This window comes from Colletotrichum higginsianum, chromosome 5, assembly GCF_001672515.1.
Source record: "Colletotrichum higginsianum IMI 349063 chromosome 5, whole genome shotgun sequence".
In the NCBI taxonomy this organism is placed as follows: domain Eukaryota; kingdom Fungi; phylum Ascomycota; class Sordariomycetes; order Glomerellales; family Glomerellaceae; genus Colletotrichum; species Colletotrichum higginsianum.
The window spans coordinates 2,619,206-2,636,042 of NC_030958.1; the positions used below are offsets into that span (position 1 = coordinate 2,619,206).

At 40.1% G+C, this 16,837-nt stretch overlaps 4 protein-coding genes across 4 annotated transcripts; 3 read left to right on the plus strand and 1 right to left on the minus strand.

Moving 5' to 3' along the window:
• Nucleotides 1–3,618: 3,618 nt before the first annotated feature.
• On the plus strand, nucleotides 3,619–5,271 carry CH63R_07680 (Transcriptional activator hac1; the record flags this gene model as incomplete). The annotated part of the gene is made up of 2 exons (XM_018302655.1): nucleotides 3,619–3,944; nucleotides 4,005–5,271. The coding sequence occupies 2 exons, from the start codon at nucleotides 3,619–3,621 to the stop codon at nucleotides 5,269–5,271; spliced, it is 1,593 nt and encodes a 530-aa protein (XP_018157433.1).
• A 557-nt stretch (nucleotides 5,272–5,828) lies between these two features.
• On the minus strand, nucleotides 5,829–6,844 carry CH63R_07681 (Chromosome segregation in meiosis protein 3; the record flags this gene model as incomplete). Its single annotated transcript, XM_018302656.1, has 3 exons — nucleotides 5,829–6,353; nucleotides 6,408–6,483; nucleotides 6,540–6,844. The coding sequence occupies 3 exons, from the start codon at nucleotides 6,842–6,844 to the stop codon at nucleotides 5,829–5,831; spliced, it is 906 nt and encodes a 301-aa protein (XP_018157434.1).
• A 264-nt stretch (nucleotides 6,845–7,108) lies between these two features.
• On the plus strand, nucleotides 7,109–7,887 carry CH63R_07682 (NADH-ubiquinone oxidoreductase 21 kDa subunit; the record flags this gene model as incomplete). The annotated part of the gene is made up of 4 exons (XM_018302657.1): nucleotides 7,109–7,168; nucleotides 7,244–7,260; nucleotides 7,325–7,530; nucleotides 7,604–7,887. The coding sequence occupies 4 exons, from the start codon at nucleotides 7,109–7,111 to the stop codon at nucleotides 7,885–7,887; spliced, it is 567 nt and encodes a 188-aa protein (XP_018157435.1).
• A 1,856-nt stretch (nucleotides 7,888–9,743) lies between these two features.
• CH63R_07683 (Endoglucanase) lies at nucleotides 9,744–10,861 on the plus strand (the record flags this gene model as incomplete). The annotated part of the gene is made up of 2 exons (XM_018302658.1): nucleotides 9,744–9,882; nucleotides 9,978–10,861. 2 exons carry the CDS (start codon nucleotides 9,744–9,746, stop codon nucleotides 10,859–10,861), a joined length of 1,023 nt encoding a protein of 340 aa, XP_018157436.1.
• Between the last annotated feature and the right edge of the window lie 5,976 nt (nucleotides 10,862–16,837).

Sequence of the window (16,837 nt, forward strand, 5' to 3'; positions counted from 1 at the left end):
CTACAGTCGCGGAACCACCACTAATCGGGGTGTTCTGGACGGCGCACGACAACTCGTTCCATTTCTTGCAAAAGTCAGCGATGGCGAACAAGTCTATCCTAGAGCTTCCAGTGTCAAAAGTACGTGAAACGTCTCTTTCTAGCAACTACGCATCTAGGGGTATAGAGACGGCGACTTATGCGATCAAAGTTTGCCCGGCTGCCGCATCATGTTTGGGTGAAGCTCGTGTACATCGTAGATCGCTCCAGAGGGTCTCAAAAAGGCACGCAAGGGGGGCCTCATGCCACAAAGGCAGGCAGTCGACGAGGTCATCTTAGCATTCGACGAGACGCGCCGGACGCTAATCAGTTGTCACCTTTCGACGCCTCGGAGTCTATCTCAATGTGTAATGATCGCCATTGTTGGTCCCCCCCCCTCTTGTCAAGACATCTATCGATCGGACAAGCCGGCCAAACTCGAGGTCGTTTACACTTTTGGGGTCCCATACTTGCCACAGTACGAGTCGTGTTCTGGGTTCCTCTGCAGGCTAGTGCTACGGATCTGCGTAATCCAACAGCAATGCCACTTGGACCCTCTCGGGAAGTTATGGATTACGATTGTCAACGGTGTCACGGTTCATGCTCATTGACAATGGCTGCGACCTACGGAGGATGTTGGCGTGCCTGGGGTGTGAGATTCACTGAACAATCAAGACGTGAGGCACGATGCGACCTCTACAGTCCCTTGCCGGGCAAGAAGCTGCCGGTGAGATTGTTCGCGATCAGTGATGACAATGCCGGGCCCAAACAACTGGAACGATGGACGACGGCAGGGTGACTCGCCATATTCCGCGTCGGACTCGGTGATACGGTGAGGTTCCTCTCAACAACGCCATCAATGCTGATTCGTGGTCATGCAGTATTTCAGACACACGGCGAGTAGTGAACACGCATGAATGCTATACGTCGCCCCCTTGATTCCTTCACGCGTTGCAGACGGACGAGACCGAAAGGTGGCTGCGATTCCTAGCGTGATACGCGATTCGCCGAAATAAGGTTTGCGTGTTCCTCGTTGCCCACAACCATGATACATACTAAGGCCCCGAGAAGCGTCGATATGAGTGTCAGACAGTTGCCATGTGTGGCACCGCTCCCTTCCCGCCAGAACAAGAAGCTCCGAATGGACCGCCACGACATGTGCTGGTGGCAACCTCAAGTCCATGCACCCGTCGGCTTTCTTTCATGACCATGATAACCGGAGAGCCGGGGCATGTTTTGTTCACGTCGGAGTTCAACTTGCGAGGAGATACGCAGTAAGCTCCTGTTAGGTTGTCTCCTTTGTTGGTTGCGTGCTTGTGTTAGGTAAGGAGAGATTGCTGCGCCAAATACTGAGGAGTACCCTGATTCCTCTGCCCCATACAGCCGTGGGGTGCAATGTGTGTTTCCTATGGACCAGAACCGCCGAGTGGTCAACCTCAAGGTCACAAAAGTGGGTTCTGATTTTGCGAAAGTCTCAATCCTTGCTATCTTCTTCCCTCCTTGTACAGTGCCAAGATAGTGTAAGTAGTCAGGCAGTATAGAAGTATACACACGTGTAGATACAGCTTAGACGGGGACTGACATTGCTGCAGGCTGCTGGTTGAGTTCGTGAAAAAAAGGGTTGTTTTCGGGGATGACTCAACCCGTTGGTCGGGGGCCCTAAAGGTCAAGTGGACTGACATTGCTGCCTCCGGGGAGCAACGGGTGGCTAAGTTTAGTAACCGGGCGGCGGAATGTGCCAAGGGACGTCAGGACGGAGGCGGCGCCACAGAGAGGCATGGGCTTGCTAAGCTCAGCTTACAGGCGCCGCTCGCCACATTAGCCGTAAGCCGACGGTCAAATAAATCACAACGGAACTATGCGCATTGAAGACACGGAGATGTGGTCAAGGGCGGGGACCATGAGACTCGGCTGAGATTCCGTTCTGCCATCAGGGCCGTTGGTTGGTTTTGAGGACGAGTCGGATTGTCGGGGCCCCCTGTTGACTTTGTTGTCGTGGTCGAAACGGAGAGTACTGCCGACGAACTACAAATACGCAGCTCTTCTCGGAGCGACTGTCCGGAGCAACCTGACGAGAGGATTGCAATAATTATAGTTGAGCTGGCTCGGCGCATGTTCTTCAGGGATCCATCTGGTACTGTACGACTCGCGAGTGTGTACGGGTACAAGTGTATGTACCTTACCAATGGCCAAAAAGAGGGTGCCCCTGAAAGCAGCGATTGCTCCGTCCATCAGTGTTGTGGCAGGCGTGCTTCCGTTCTGTAGCCCCCGTGTTTCCTGTTCAGTCAGGCTGGGCGCCATGCACCACCACTCCTTTACTTGCCGAAGGTTGGAAGGGGCAATTGTTTGACGTTTGACGAGACACGGTGTTGACTCTCTCTGCCAGGAAGAGAAGGAACGAACGAGCGATGTGCCAGGAAGTAGCGTCACCCATCCATAAAACAGTGAGCACTCCAAAGGCGAAGTCATCCACATTGTTTGAAGAGGGGAAGTGAGGCAGAACTCAGGAGGCAGCGCCATAATGGAGCTTGAGGGCTAGGGATGATGAGATTGGACTCGTAAGTTTCCTCGGCTCTGGAACGCGACTTTGCACATGGAGGTAGCTACCTACCTGCCGACCTGCCCACCTTGGTTTGATCTACTTAGGTAGGTACTGAATGAACCGCAAAGGTACCTCAGTGCCCACACGCCCATGTCATATTCCACAACGCACCGTGCCACCGCCGTCTGTGGAAGTAACCCGAACCAGTGAAACCGCTGGGCCGGTGGACGCCTCCACACTGTCAGGCCGTCGCTGGCTGGAACCAATCGCTCTCCGCTTTCTGGAGGCGTCCCCCTTGCCCCAACTAGTTCTCCCTTCGGTTCCTCGCTGAAGGGGGGTCAAGGATTCGACATTACTGAGTGCGTTGTGCACGTGCTGCTGCTGCAGGTAAGCAGGCCTTCCAATCCAGTCATGACTCCTCCACCTCCGGCGGAGGAAGAGTGCTACCTTCCAGGTTGATGCAGTACAGCATCAAACAAAGTATGTATCCCTTCCCTTACTCGGCCCTGCGCCCCTTTGCCCCCCTGTCCCCGTCCCCCGTCCCACACCTTTGCCCTCAAGCCTGGGGTCCTTCTGCCTGAGGCAACACCTCTGGTCCGTCCCTTGGTGCCCAGAACCCCCTTGGAAACTTGGAAGGGGGAGGGCCAGCTGTTCTCAAGTTACAAAAGAGGCCACATTGCCTACTTTTTGTCCACATTCTTGTTACCACATTGCACTACAGCACAACTCCATCGAACACTCTGTCCTTTCCATTACATCCAAGCACCTCTCTACGCTGGTGCCTTGCTTAGGTGACTCACCAAATCCAGTCTGACTCATTCATCGAGTCGACACAGCCCCATCATGCCTTCTACTTAGCACAGCGGCTTTGGCTATATACCTTTTTTCCCTTTTCTGAGGAGTTAGGACGGCACCTCGATACTGCACAACCCACATCCATCACTTTCCGAAATCCCCGGATCTTCCACCCCACTCTCCCGGCAGCGCGACTGCATCACCCAAGTCCTCCAACCAACTAGTTCCACTCGAGGCGAAAGTCAAGTAGGAAAATTCGCCATCATGGACACAAAACCTGCAATGGCCTCATGGGAAGAAACATCACCAATGATCAAGTTCGAGGACTCGCCAGCCGAGTCCTTTGTCTCCACACCAGGCGAACTGTACCCTTCACTATTTGGTGACGCGAACTCGGTTACCGACAACACTGTTGACCCATCAGACATGTTGACTCCGCCCGCATTCAACGACGAAGCCGCCATTTCGGCGTCTGTTGCCACAACTCCCGCTCCTTCCGGAGCTGAATCCGTCTCGGACAAGAAACAGACAAAGAAGAGGAAGTCATGGGGCCAGGTTCTCCCCGAGCCAAAGACGAACCTTCCTCCTAGGTAAGCTAGATGTGGTAGCTTCGTGGACCACCATGCCTCATTTACTAATATGGTGACTAGGAAACGCGCCAAGACAGAAGACGAGAAAGAACAGCGGCGCGTTGAGCGAGTACTCCGCAATCGTCGTGCCGCCCAGTCCTCTCGTGAACGCAAGCGTCTGGAGGTCGAGGCTCTCGAGCGACGCAACAAGGAGCTTGAGTCGGCCCTACAAAACGTCACCAAAGCTAATCAGCTCTTGGTGGAAGAACTGAACAAGTTCCGTCGTGATTCGGGCATGTTGACTCGTTCTTCATCCCCTCTCGACCCACTTCACACCAACTCAGTTACCCTATCCCAAGAGCTTTTCAGCTCCCAGGACGGTCACTGCCCTTCCATGGATGAGACCAAGTCCCTTGTCGACGACTTGATGACTTCATCTCAGTCCAACGCCACTGTCAATCCTGCGTCGCTATCCCCTGAGCTCTCACCCATTTCCGAGAACAACGAGGTGAACGGCGAGGAGCAGCAAACGGCCGAGACCTCTATTGCGAAGTCTACCTCCGACCTGACACAACGTCCTGCAGCGATGTTGTGCGACCTGCAGTGTCATCTGTCGGAGGAGCTTCCGCAATCATGGCTGGCCTCTCAAACCCCTCTGCATCCGACCTTGGCCTTTTATCTGCAGCTTCAGACTCTGTTGGTCACTTCAGCGGTGATCCTTTCAGTATGTCAGCGGCCCTTGACGCAGATCGCTATGTCCTTGAAAGCGGGATTCTCTCTTCCCCCAACTCCCTCGATTATGAACACGATTATCTGGCTGGTGACTCTTCCGCCTTCTTCCAGGACCCGTTCGACATCAATGAATTCCTCCACGACGAGGTCAACGGCGCAGCCGTCGCAGCGGACCCGGAATCCGGCTACGATGCTGCCAACTCTGAGACTCAAGTCTCTTCAGAGAATCCTAACCTGCAGCCCCACTCTGGCGCGTCCACTTATGGATGCGACGATGGAGGCATTGCGGTTGGTGTCTGAGGGGTGCGATGACCGGGTTGGGGTATTGTCTGCTGAATCTCCGGCGCAGCGCGACAGCAACCGACAGCCACGAACATGGTTAATCGGTGCATCGTTGCCGTCTAAAGAGGTTCTCTTGACATTGGCATGGGCTCTAAAAATCGAAGAGCGGAAGTTGATTCGCAAGGGTCTACTCCAAAGCCATGTGACATCATCCCCAAAACCGGCCGATAGCACCTCAACGCCCAACATCAATTATGTGTTGACATTGGCCTCGAAAAGGAAACGAGGAGAGGCGGATATGAACGGACCTGGGAAGCGTTTTCGGTTGGCTTGATTAGGGCATATGGGAAACCGGTGCATCATGGCGTAAAGGTGGTGCCCAGGAAGGTTATATAGGCTTACCCTTGGATCTGTATCATTACTTTTTCCCGAATGAATTGTCGCCTTGCGACCAATGACCATCAAATCAAATCGTCTGTATGTTGATGTTAGCTTTGTTGACGGAGAATTATCCATGTCCCTTACGTATACTAAATTTTCAGCAAATGGGGACATGTCCTGGTGATGCGAAACAGTTTCCGTAATTGGCACACCCTGCCTGGTCAGACGAGTTGCTGTGATATTGTAAACCGGAAAAGATGCTCTCAAGTAATCCGGCGGCGTTTTGTATCCGTGGATTTCTTCATACGCTGCCCAGACCTGGTCGCGATATTTTGCAGTGAAGTCCCGCCGCACAGCAGCCAGTTTGTTGCTTCTCTCTGAACTCGCAGTCATTCGATGCACGCATGCCCGCACTCCCAACCGATGTGTGCCTCGTTCAACGCCGATGTCACCTAAGCAGCCTGCCTAGACGCGACACACCTAATTCTCTTGCCGTTTGTTCACTAACCATTACCACAACCCATCCATCTCAGCCATAGCAGCTTCTTCATCTGCGAACTCTTCTACCGCGCCAGGGTTTACGGCGGGGTCCTGTGTCTTGGTTGTAATATTCGCCTCCGCCATCAGCGCATCGAGATCCTCGCCATCCGATTCTTCGTGGGACGGCCTGAATCTCTCCTTAACCTGTTGCCTTGGGGTGGCATCGTACAAGTCATCTTCTTCTGGTACGTCCCCCCCTTCCGGTGTTCTTGATCGTGGTAGTGGTTGTTGCCCAGTACTTGTTGATTGGGCGGGCGCCAAAGGTATATTGTCATTCTGCTGAGCCATTGTCTGGGCTTGTCCTTTTATATTGTCCTCATCTACTTTCCAGGGTTTGGGTTTGCCCTCGTTAATCCAGTCCATCCGCTTGAGTGCAATCTGCTTCTTGTGGCCGGCTTTTTCGACCATGGCCAGAGCGTCGAGGAACTTAGCTTTCGGAAAGAGGTCGTCTAGCCAGAGCTGGTAGAAGGTCAAAAGACGAGCAGCATCGGAGAACTAGGGGCAAGAAATTAGTGTTTCGTGGGCTAACACGCTGGCTAAGACGCCTACCTCATTCCCCTTGCCCTTAAACTCAAGCTTCGCGGCGCGTTTCCGAAGCTTGGGGATTCCATTCTCTGACAGCAACCTGTATCAATGATGAGTTGTTGGGTCATATTGGAACAGAAACCATGAGTCACCCACCGAGCCTCATCCAACTTCACTCGCGGTACTCTTGCTCGCTTTACTACCTCGACCTCTTCGTCAAGTCCCAATGCTTCTGCCTTCTTCCTCTTATTTGTGCTGCTGTTCTTAGCCTCGGGTGGTGGAGATCGGAATGGGTCATCGATGTCGTCGACGTTGTAGTTGTCCAGGTCATCGTATTCAGGGATAGCTCTTGAATCCATCGTAACCTCCTCGCTGTGCCGATCTGGGAGTTTTGGAAAACTGCGGGAATGTAATTGCGTGGAAGGTGAGATGGTGCTTGGGTCGATGACGCGACGTGCCATTCAATTGGAGACGCGTCTGTTAATTAAGCTGGCGCGCCAGTGGAGCGGAACCAAAACTACCTAGGTAGTTTGGGGAGGCTCGCTGAGACTACTAGGGGTTACTTTCGCTAGCCTGGTCCGTGTGGCCATCCTTCGTTCATGCCTGAGGTGTCAATGAAGCTCGGTCCCAATCAGCATTCATCCATATCCAATTCAACGTCCATCCCGAACGTCAAAAGCACCGGTCTTCATTGATGCAATCGGGTCACACTGCGATCTGCTACAATGGCTACTGCGCAAGCCCAGACGTACGCTCCGACCAAGGTCGTCAAGAGTGACTACCCGGTATGTTCTGCCCGTTGTGATTGATATCTGTTCCATGCAAGGGCACTCTTTGGCTAACCACCAGACTCTTGAAAGCTCATCGACAACGATCCGTAGGCCCCGATCCGCCTTGCCGCAGCTCCCAGGTATACGAATGCTAACAATCGACGCCTAAAGTCACTTTAAGAGAGTTATTGGCTATGCCCGGCCTTCGGACTATCTCCACGGAGCCGTAGCTGCCGCCTTCGGTCCCGCAGCTCTCCTCACCCTCGAGAAGTTCGCTCCTTCCCATGTCGGCAAGGGAGGCATGGCCCAGGCCATGCGACTGGCTGGTGCCGTTGGCTTGGCTGGAGGCTTCCTCTACTTCTACCAACGCTCGAGCTGTAAGGATACCATTCAGGACATGCATGGGTAAATGGCGGTAAAGGCGCAATGTGCTGACTTCGTGACTGATAGTACGATTCTATGGGGCTACTGAAAACGCACGTGAGGTTGAAATGGATATGAAGGAGATGGTGGCAAAGGTCAAGGCTGGCGAGCCGCTTTACGGAGCGAGCAGGCTCACACCCCACATGCAAGGTGTCGCCGCGCGGCAGTCGAGGTATTCGGCCTTGTTCATGGGTGTCGTACCCTGGTTTAACTTTGTCAACCATAACCAGCACGGCGTCGACACGGCCAAATACTATCAGCAAGCTGAAAGAGAGCTTGAGGCTGAGCGTTTGCAGAATAGCAGCTCATGATCTCGATTGTTGCCGGCGTTGGCAGGGATAGACTCAGCATTGGTGTATGTATTATAACTGGGCAGGCAAGTGGCAACCCAAGACTGAGCACCTATATAGTCGAATCTGTGGTTTTGTTTTTTCCGTTCTGCTATTGTTACCATTCTGCCAGGGACCAGTATTCTCGCCGAAATTAGCAATTCGGCTGGTGCTCTTCGTTGCGAGTTCGATCATTGGCTCCATCCCCGACTATAAAACGAAGAGGAAGAGTGGCTTAAGGCTATGATTTGTTGAAGTCGAGGGTGCTCTGGCGGCAAGGTGCTGTCGGTCGTGCTAAGCGGAACTCAGCTGTCAACGAGCTTTTGTCTTGGCCGCGTGACAGGTGGCATCTTTACAGTTTGATATAGATTCTCCATGGCGCTTGCGGCCAAAGGTTAGGGAATTTGAAAAACTACTTGAAGTTTGGGAGGGGGGGTTCCATACGATTCCGAGACAACAAAGCACTGGGTTACCAGTCACAATGGTTTGCCAGACCCAGTTTAGAGGAGGCGCCTCACTGGGTGTCATGCCATTTTTGGAAACAAACTGCTGGAGAACAGTGTAGAATTACTCCTCTGGCTTGCTGGCGCGAAAACAAAGGATTCTAGGAATAGCAACTTGCTGAGAGTCATTTGCTCCGAAACATGTCTGTCTTCTATGGGTAAATCGCTGAAACGAGAGTCGCGAACAGTAGAAGAAAGCAAGCACTTGGTATACCCTGCGACTGCCGTATCATCGTGAATGTTAGTTGTGGTAGTAGGAGCCGGACAGGATTTCAGCTACGTTTAACCCAGGCAACAAGCATTAGCTGATGGTCTTGGCGTCTCGGCGCACTCAGAAGTCAGGGTACACACAGTCCTCAACAATTGAGAGGCTTGTAGTCGTAAGCCTGCATCATAGTGAGACTAGTCAGCGACGTCTTCATTCTTCGTCACTTCGTCTTCTCCGAAAGTTGTGTGGGCAATGGTTGAATATTGCGAAGCTGAGCAGATGTCGTTTCGTCCGCTTGACCTTCGCGCCCCAACCAGTGGGCAGTCTGGTCGACAAGATTCACACTCTTGCCACAGAACTTAACCAGCAGTTATTGCCTCCTGATTTCGTTTTGTCGTATTGGTCTCGTGGCCTCTTATTGCCTGTTGTATACGAGGTAGAACTGCCAAGAGGAGAAGACTTGCAGTACCCCCATTAGGCCATCAGTCCATTCTTAGTTAGTGCTATGACTTGCATGACAAATGGCCTGGACTGGACACCGCTAACCATGATAGGGGCTCCGAACAGGTTTCGCGTTTCTTTCCTGATCACTTGGCTTGGTGGCTACGCGTTTTCCATGCCAATAACAGGTAATTTTTCGGGCTGCTTAGTGGCATTGTTGTTTAGGGGATAGGTTCTTACGCTTGAGTGGCGGCGTGGGATTAATCAAACGGCATTACAGTGTTCCCCTTGCTGGGGGCTGGTACATATGAAAGGGTCTGGTTGGTGTTGTTGTCTTTCACAGGTGCTTACTTGCGGGTCTCGCCTTTGTTTTCGTCTGTGGGGGTGTCGACTGAAATTCCACCCTCTTCACTTGTTCGCTCATTCGCCCTCTCATCTCAGTGTCACCCGCTCCTGGAGGACTCCCCGATCCCACGAACTCCTCTGTCTTTCCTTCCTCTTTTGTTTCTCTTGTCTTCCTCTCCGCCTACAACTAAAATCATGGACGACTGAGTTCGACCTTTGTACCGCTCGTTTAGCACCTGTTTTCTTCCTTGGTGACCATTCATTCACCTTGTCGTTCGTTATTCTTTTGCGACACGCCCACAGCGCTGCCTGCCCTCGTCAGCCACGCATCTGGTCAAATCATGTTACATCCACTACACTTCGGCTTTTTGGCCTTTTTGACCACCTCTCAGTTTGTTGGCTTGACAGTTGCAGATGCGGGTGATGTCAGCCTATGTGGCCAGTCCGACTGGTGGAACTCGACAGATGTCCCCTATTCATGTGCGTGCTTACTCTCGAATTTGGATGCTGCTCATCTCAGAACCTGGTGTTAGTCGACTTTTACTTTTTGATCATGCTAACTATTCCTTGCCCAGTCAACAACAATGCATGGGGCAATGACAGTTCGGGTTACCAGTGTCTTTCCATCCATGACGGTGGCCGGAGCTTCAGCGTCGCCTACAAATGGACTGGGGACGCATCTCTTGTTAAGGGTTACCCTTACATGAAGGCGCATCCCACCAGGCTGCCCGTCCAGCTTTGGAATGTCACGCAACTGCAGATCACTGGGAACTGGCAGACTTATGTCACTGGCAAGGAACAGGCCAGTGCCGACGAGCAGGCCAGAGCCTTCAATGACGTCTCGCTCTATGCCAATGTCGCTGTCGATATGTTCTTGTCCGATAATCGAGAAAACTCCACCATGGTCGGCGCTCCTATTGAGATTATGATATGGCCATGGTGGACCCCGACTGTGAAGCCTCTGGGTTGGGCCGAGTCAACTCCCGACAAAGATACCGTCACTATCGACGGCACGCCATTCTCCCTGTACCATGGCTGGAACGATGGCGGACAGCACGTCTTTTCCTGGCTGGCCCGTACCAACCTCACCCGAACGGATGCTGACTACGGCCCCTTGCTCCAGTACATCTGGAAGAAGGGTATGCTGTCCGGTGCCTTGTGGCTAGGACAGCTGGAACTGGGAACTGAAATCAAGCATGCTGCTGGCGACATGCATTTCGAAGCCAGCAACTATACCCTGAAAGTTGTACGACAGGGCGATCCGGAAGACAAGACGTCCACCACCTCGACGACGTCGGCCACCACTAGCAGAACACCCACCACCACATCAGCCCTAGCAACTGCCACTGCCAACAGCATCACCACAATTCCAGCTCCAACAAGCACAAATGCAGGGTCACCTGGGCTGCATGTACACACATTGTGTTGGTGCCTTTGGGTTGCTGGTATAATCTTATAAGTAGTAGAACATACTGCATTAGAAAATATAATACTTAGTTTTCCTAGATGGAGGTTATTTATTTTATATATATTATTCTTAATTTAATTAATACACTTATCTATAAGCCCTTTTAAAATATATTTTATATAAATAATTTATATCTTTCTAGAATTTAATAAAGTATATTAAGTACAATAACTATATTAAGTTTTTAAACTAATAAGAATCTAGTAATATCTCTATTTCTAACTTTAAAACTTCTACTTTTTAAGTCTAGTATACTTACTAAATAGTATAAATTGCTACTTATTTAATAATACTAATTTAACTAGTATAGAATTAATTAAATTTAATAGTTAATATATATATATATAGTAAGTTGCCTATTATAGTAGGTAGTCTACTTCCTCCTTCCTCCTTAAACTTTAACTTTATATTAATATTCCTCTATATATAATAATAAGTTCTTCTGTAAATAAAAGTTGTATTATTCTTATAATTAAAACTATTAAAAAAGACTTAAAACTATTTATATAAAAAGTAGCTTTTATTTATAATATTCTAAAAGTAATACTTTAATACTAATATACTAAATAATTACTATACTATAAAATTTATATAAAATTAATAAAAATAATTAAACTAAAAGAAATAGTAATTCTTAAATAAATTATTAATTTAATTAATTAAGAATTTCTACTGCAATTTAATAATATATAAAATAATATACTTATATAGTAAGTAGTATATTATAGTAAGTAGTATATATTTACTTAATTCTACTCTCTTAATTTTAAGAATACTTTTTCTCTATATATAAATATATTATTCTCCTTAATTAAAAGTTAAATTATTCTTACTCTCTAAATTATTAAAAAAGACTTAAAAATATCTATATAAAGAGCTACTTCTACTTTTAAAGTCCCTAAATTAATCTTCTACTACTAATATACTAAATATATTATATAAAGTAAAATATAATTAAATTTAATAAAAATAATTATAATTAAAGAGAAAGTAATTCTTAAATAAATTATTAATTTAATTAATTAAGAATTCTCTCTATAATAAGAAAATATATAAGAAATAGTTAATTAATTTCTAAATATATATAATAGAATATATATAGAATTCTAATAAATAGAGAATTTTATATAATATATTCTTAAATTAAAAATATAATTTTAATATTAAATTAACTATTAGAGAGTCTTAATTAAGAATTCTATAATTATATAAAACTAATATATACTTATATAAAATATAATTCTAAAGTATAAAATACTTAATAATAATATTTATAATTTTAATAAGACTAAATTTCTAATAGGAATACTATTATATATAAAAGTTATTATAATATTTAATTATAAGGGAAGGCTTTATATAAAGTAGCTTAGTAATTAAGAATAAGTTTTTATTATTTAAAGTATATATATAAATAATTAAGTAATACTTCTATATATTATTATAAAGAGTAAATATTACTTTCTCTTCTAGTATACTAATAGTTAATTCCTAATTATATAGTATATTTAATTAAGTAAAAATAAATAAATAATAAATAATATTAATTTAAATTAATTAAAGTACTTTAATTAGTATATAAAATTCTATATAAAGAATTCTTATTACTTTTTAATTCTTAATAATTATAATAATTATAAATTAACTAATTTTAATAAATACTATAAGGAAAAAAGTATTATTACTCTTTATATACTTCTTTACTTATTATATAAATTTTAACTTCTTAGTATTAAGTATTTTAATTTATTAAAGTACTTATATAATAAGAAAATTAAAAAATAATATAAATACAAATTTTATATATTACTAAGAATAAATTCTTTCCTACTTTTAAAGTAGTATTCTTTACTTTAATAGGTAAAAATAATATATAATTTAATTTTAAATAAGTAAATTTTATACTTTTTAATTCTAAAATTACTTTTTCTTACTTAAATTTTAAATTAAAAATACTAATACTCTTAATTTTATAATTAAGTAGCTAAAGCTTCTAAAATATAAAAATACTAATTATAATACTAGAGATTTTTATATTTTAGAAGCTTTAGCTACTTAATTATAAAATTAAGAGTATTAGTATTTTTAATTTAAGTATATTAAAGTAACTTACTAATACTAATATATAAAGTAATTAATTTTTAAATTAGAAGTATTAGTAAATTAATTTATAAATTTATTATTATTAAAACTAAGAATTATAAGTTTTATATAGGGATAAAAGTACTAAGTAAATACTAGAGAGTAAAAAAGACTTAATTAAATTTTGGAGAATTATTTAATACTACTAAAGTAGAAGTACTATAAGTAGAAAAGAGTAATATTAGTACTAGAGGAGAGAATAACTTTTAAAAGGAGAATTATATAGAAAGTACTAAATTATATATATAATACTATAGTGATTATAGAAAAACTAAATATAATATATAAATTTATAAAGTAATTTAAAATAGTAATAAGAAAGAGAGTAATAAATAGTTTTAATTAATTTTATATATTATAATTAAATTAATTTATACAAAAAGTAGAAAAGTAGAAGAGAGTATACTACTTACTATAATATACTACTTACTATATAAGTATATTAAGCTTAATTTACTCTTATATAAAATATAATTATAAAGTATAGAATTTATAATAATAATATTTATAATCTTAATAAAATAGGCTTCTTAATAGAAATACTATTATATATAAAAGTTACTATAATATTTAATTACTATAGAAGACTTTATATAAAGTAGTTTAATAATTATAAATAAATTTCTATTATTTAGAGTATATATACAGATAGCTAAGTACTACCTCTATATATTATTATTAAGAGTAAATATTACCTCCTCTTATAGTATACTAATAATTAATTCCTACTCTAATTGTATATTTACTCTAGTAAAAATAAATAGACTATAAATAAAATTAATTTAAATTAGCTATAGTATTTTAAAAAGTATATAAAGTCTTATATAAAGAGTACTTTCTAATTCTTAATTCTTAATAATTATAATAATTATAAATTTACTAAATTTAATAATTACTATAAGGAATATAGTATTATTACTCTTTATATACTTCTTTATTTATTATATAAATTCTAGCCTCTTAATATTAGCTATTTTAGTCTACTAAAAGTATTATATAGTAAGGAAATTAAGAAAATAATATAAATGCAAATTATATATATTACTAAGAATAACTTCTTTCCTACTTTTAAAGTAGCCTTTTTTACTTTAATAAGAAAAGAAAATATATAAATTAGCTTTAAATAGACTAACTTTATTCCTTTTAATTCAGAAGTAGTTATTTTCTATTTAAATTTTAAATTAAAAGTATAAATACTATTTAATTTATACTTAAGTAGCTAGAGCTCCTAAAATTTAAAAATACTAATTATAGTATATAATACTATATAAAATTCTATATTACTTAAGAAAAGAATTACTAATAATTAATATAGCTTATTAATTTATTTATATAAAGTAGTTAATTTATAAATTAAAAGTATTAGTAAATTAGTATATAAATTAACTCTTATTAAAATTAAGTACTATAGGCTTTATATAGTAAATAAAATATTAAGTAAGTATTAAAAGGCTAAAAAAACCTAATTGTATTTTAGAGGGTCCCTTAATATAGCTAAAGTAGAGGCAATCTAAGTAGAGAAGGGAGTTATTAATACTAGAGGTAAAAATATGCATTAGGAGGGGGCTTATATAGAGGGGGGTAAAATGTGCAAGTAATAATATAGTAATTATAGAAAGACTAAATATAATGTATAAATATATTAAGTAATTTAGGAGACTTCTAAAGAAGAGGATAATAAGTAGTTTTATTTAATTTTATATAATACTACTTAATTAACTTATATAAATAGCTAGAGAGTAGGAGAATATATATTACTTACTATAATGTATTACTTACTATATATGTATATTAATACTTTTATAGTACTTATATATTCTAATTTAGAGTTATTATAGTTTTACTAAAGAATCTCTATGTGTAGAGTTAGTACTTCTAGAATTATTAGTCTTCCTTTAAAGAAGAGTATATTCCTTCTATTAAGAGTATAACTCTTTTTACTTCTAGTTGTACTCTAAACTCTTACTATTTGTATTTAGTAGAATTTATTTTTAATTTACAATTTGTAAACTATATTGTCTAGAGTACTAAGTAGTTAATTATTAAATACTATTTTACTTATTATAAGTTATCTTATAATTAAGTATAGAATATATTACTTTAGAATAATAACTCTAGCTCTATTTACTTTTCTAGTATTCTTAGACTACTATTAGTAAGTATTTATTATACTTTCTTTTACTCTTTAGCCTTAAGTCTTAATAATTGCAATTACTATATATTTATTAGTATATTCTATAGTATATTATAATATAAGAGTAAGAAATTTCTATTTACTAATTTAGCCTTCCTATTACTATTAGGAATCTAAAGAGATACTTATATAGTATTAATATATACTTATACAACTTTATTAGTACTCTCTATTTATATAATTTATTACTAAATCTCCTCTAGAAGTTTATTAATAAAGTTTAACTTCTAAGCTAATATTAGGAGAATATTTATATAGAGTATATTCCCTACTATATAGTCTAGCCTCCTAAATAAACTATTTACTAAATTAGTTTTTCCTAAATAATACTCTAAATTAAAATTAAATACTAAGAGCTTATATACTTATTAAGTAAGTCTCCCTTAGAGATCCCTTACTAGAGTACTAATAACTTCTTTTAGTATTTAATAATTTATAAGAATAAGGAACTTATTTAATAGTCCTTATAAGTAGTAAGTTTAGTACTTAAGTCCTTTAATAATAGTAAGTAATTCCTACTACTCTATATACTATTACTATTCTATATTTAATAACTTTTATAATTAATAAGTAATAAATTACTACTATTCCTCTATAATTTAGAATAGTATAGTACTAATTACTCTAATTCAAATATTCTTTTTAATTTTTATTAATTAGAGGGGATTCTAGTATATTAATATAATTATAGAGTAGAAAACTTACTTTAAGTAATTAAAAACTTTCCCTACTACTTTAAACTAAGTAAAAATAAACTTCTTATTAGTACTCTTTAGTAGCTCTATTATTAGAGCTATAATTACTAAGTACTTAATAATAAACTTTTAATAGAAATTATAGAACTTAAGAAAGACTTAGAGATTCTTAATAAATATAAGTATTAACTACTTAGTAATAGCCTATATGTAGAATTACTCTATTTTTACTCCCTCTTAAGTAATTATATACTTTAGGAATTTAATTTCTTCTTTATAAAATTAGTACTTTAAAAGCTTTATATATAGCCTAAATTACTTTAGTTTATTAAGAACTTTATAAAAATTCTCTATATACTACTTATACATTTATAAGTAAATTATAATATTATTTAAATAAATAATATAGTATAAATTAAGTAGTTTAATAAGTACTTAGTAAATATATACTTAAAATATAATTAGTATATTAGTAAGCCTAAATAGTATTATAGTATACTTAAAGTAATTATATTTTATTTAAAGGGCTATTTTCTATTTATTTTTCTTCTTAATTTAAATTTAGTAGTATACTTCCTTAAAGTCTATTTTTAATATAAATTTAATTCTATTAAGTCTATTTAATAATTTACTAATTAGTAAGAGAGAGTAATAATTCTTAATAGTTACTTTATTAAGACTATAGTAATTTATATAGAAGTATAGTAATTTATTCTTCTTAAGTATAAATAGAACTAGAGTCCCTACTTTACTTACTAATAGTTATATTTACCTTTAGGACTTTATTTTCTTTAAGTATATATAGAGCTCTTCTAGCTACTTTTCCTTTAGTAAGTATAAGGAGCTAAAAGGGGACTTTATCCCTAGTAATAAGTTAATAGTATACTCTATACTATTAAATTTATTAAGAATCTTTACTACTCCTTTATTAAATAT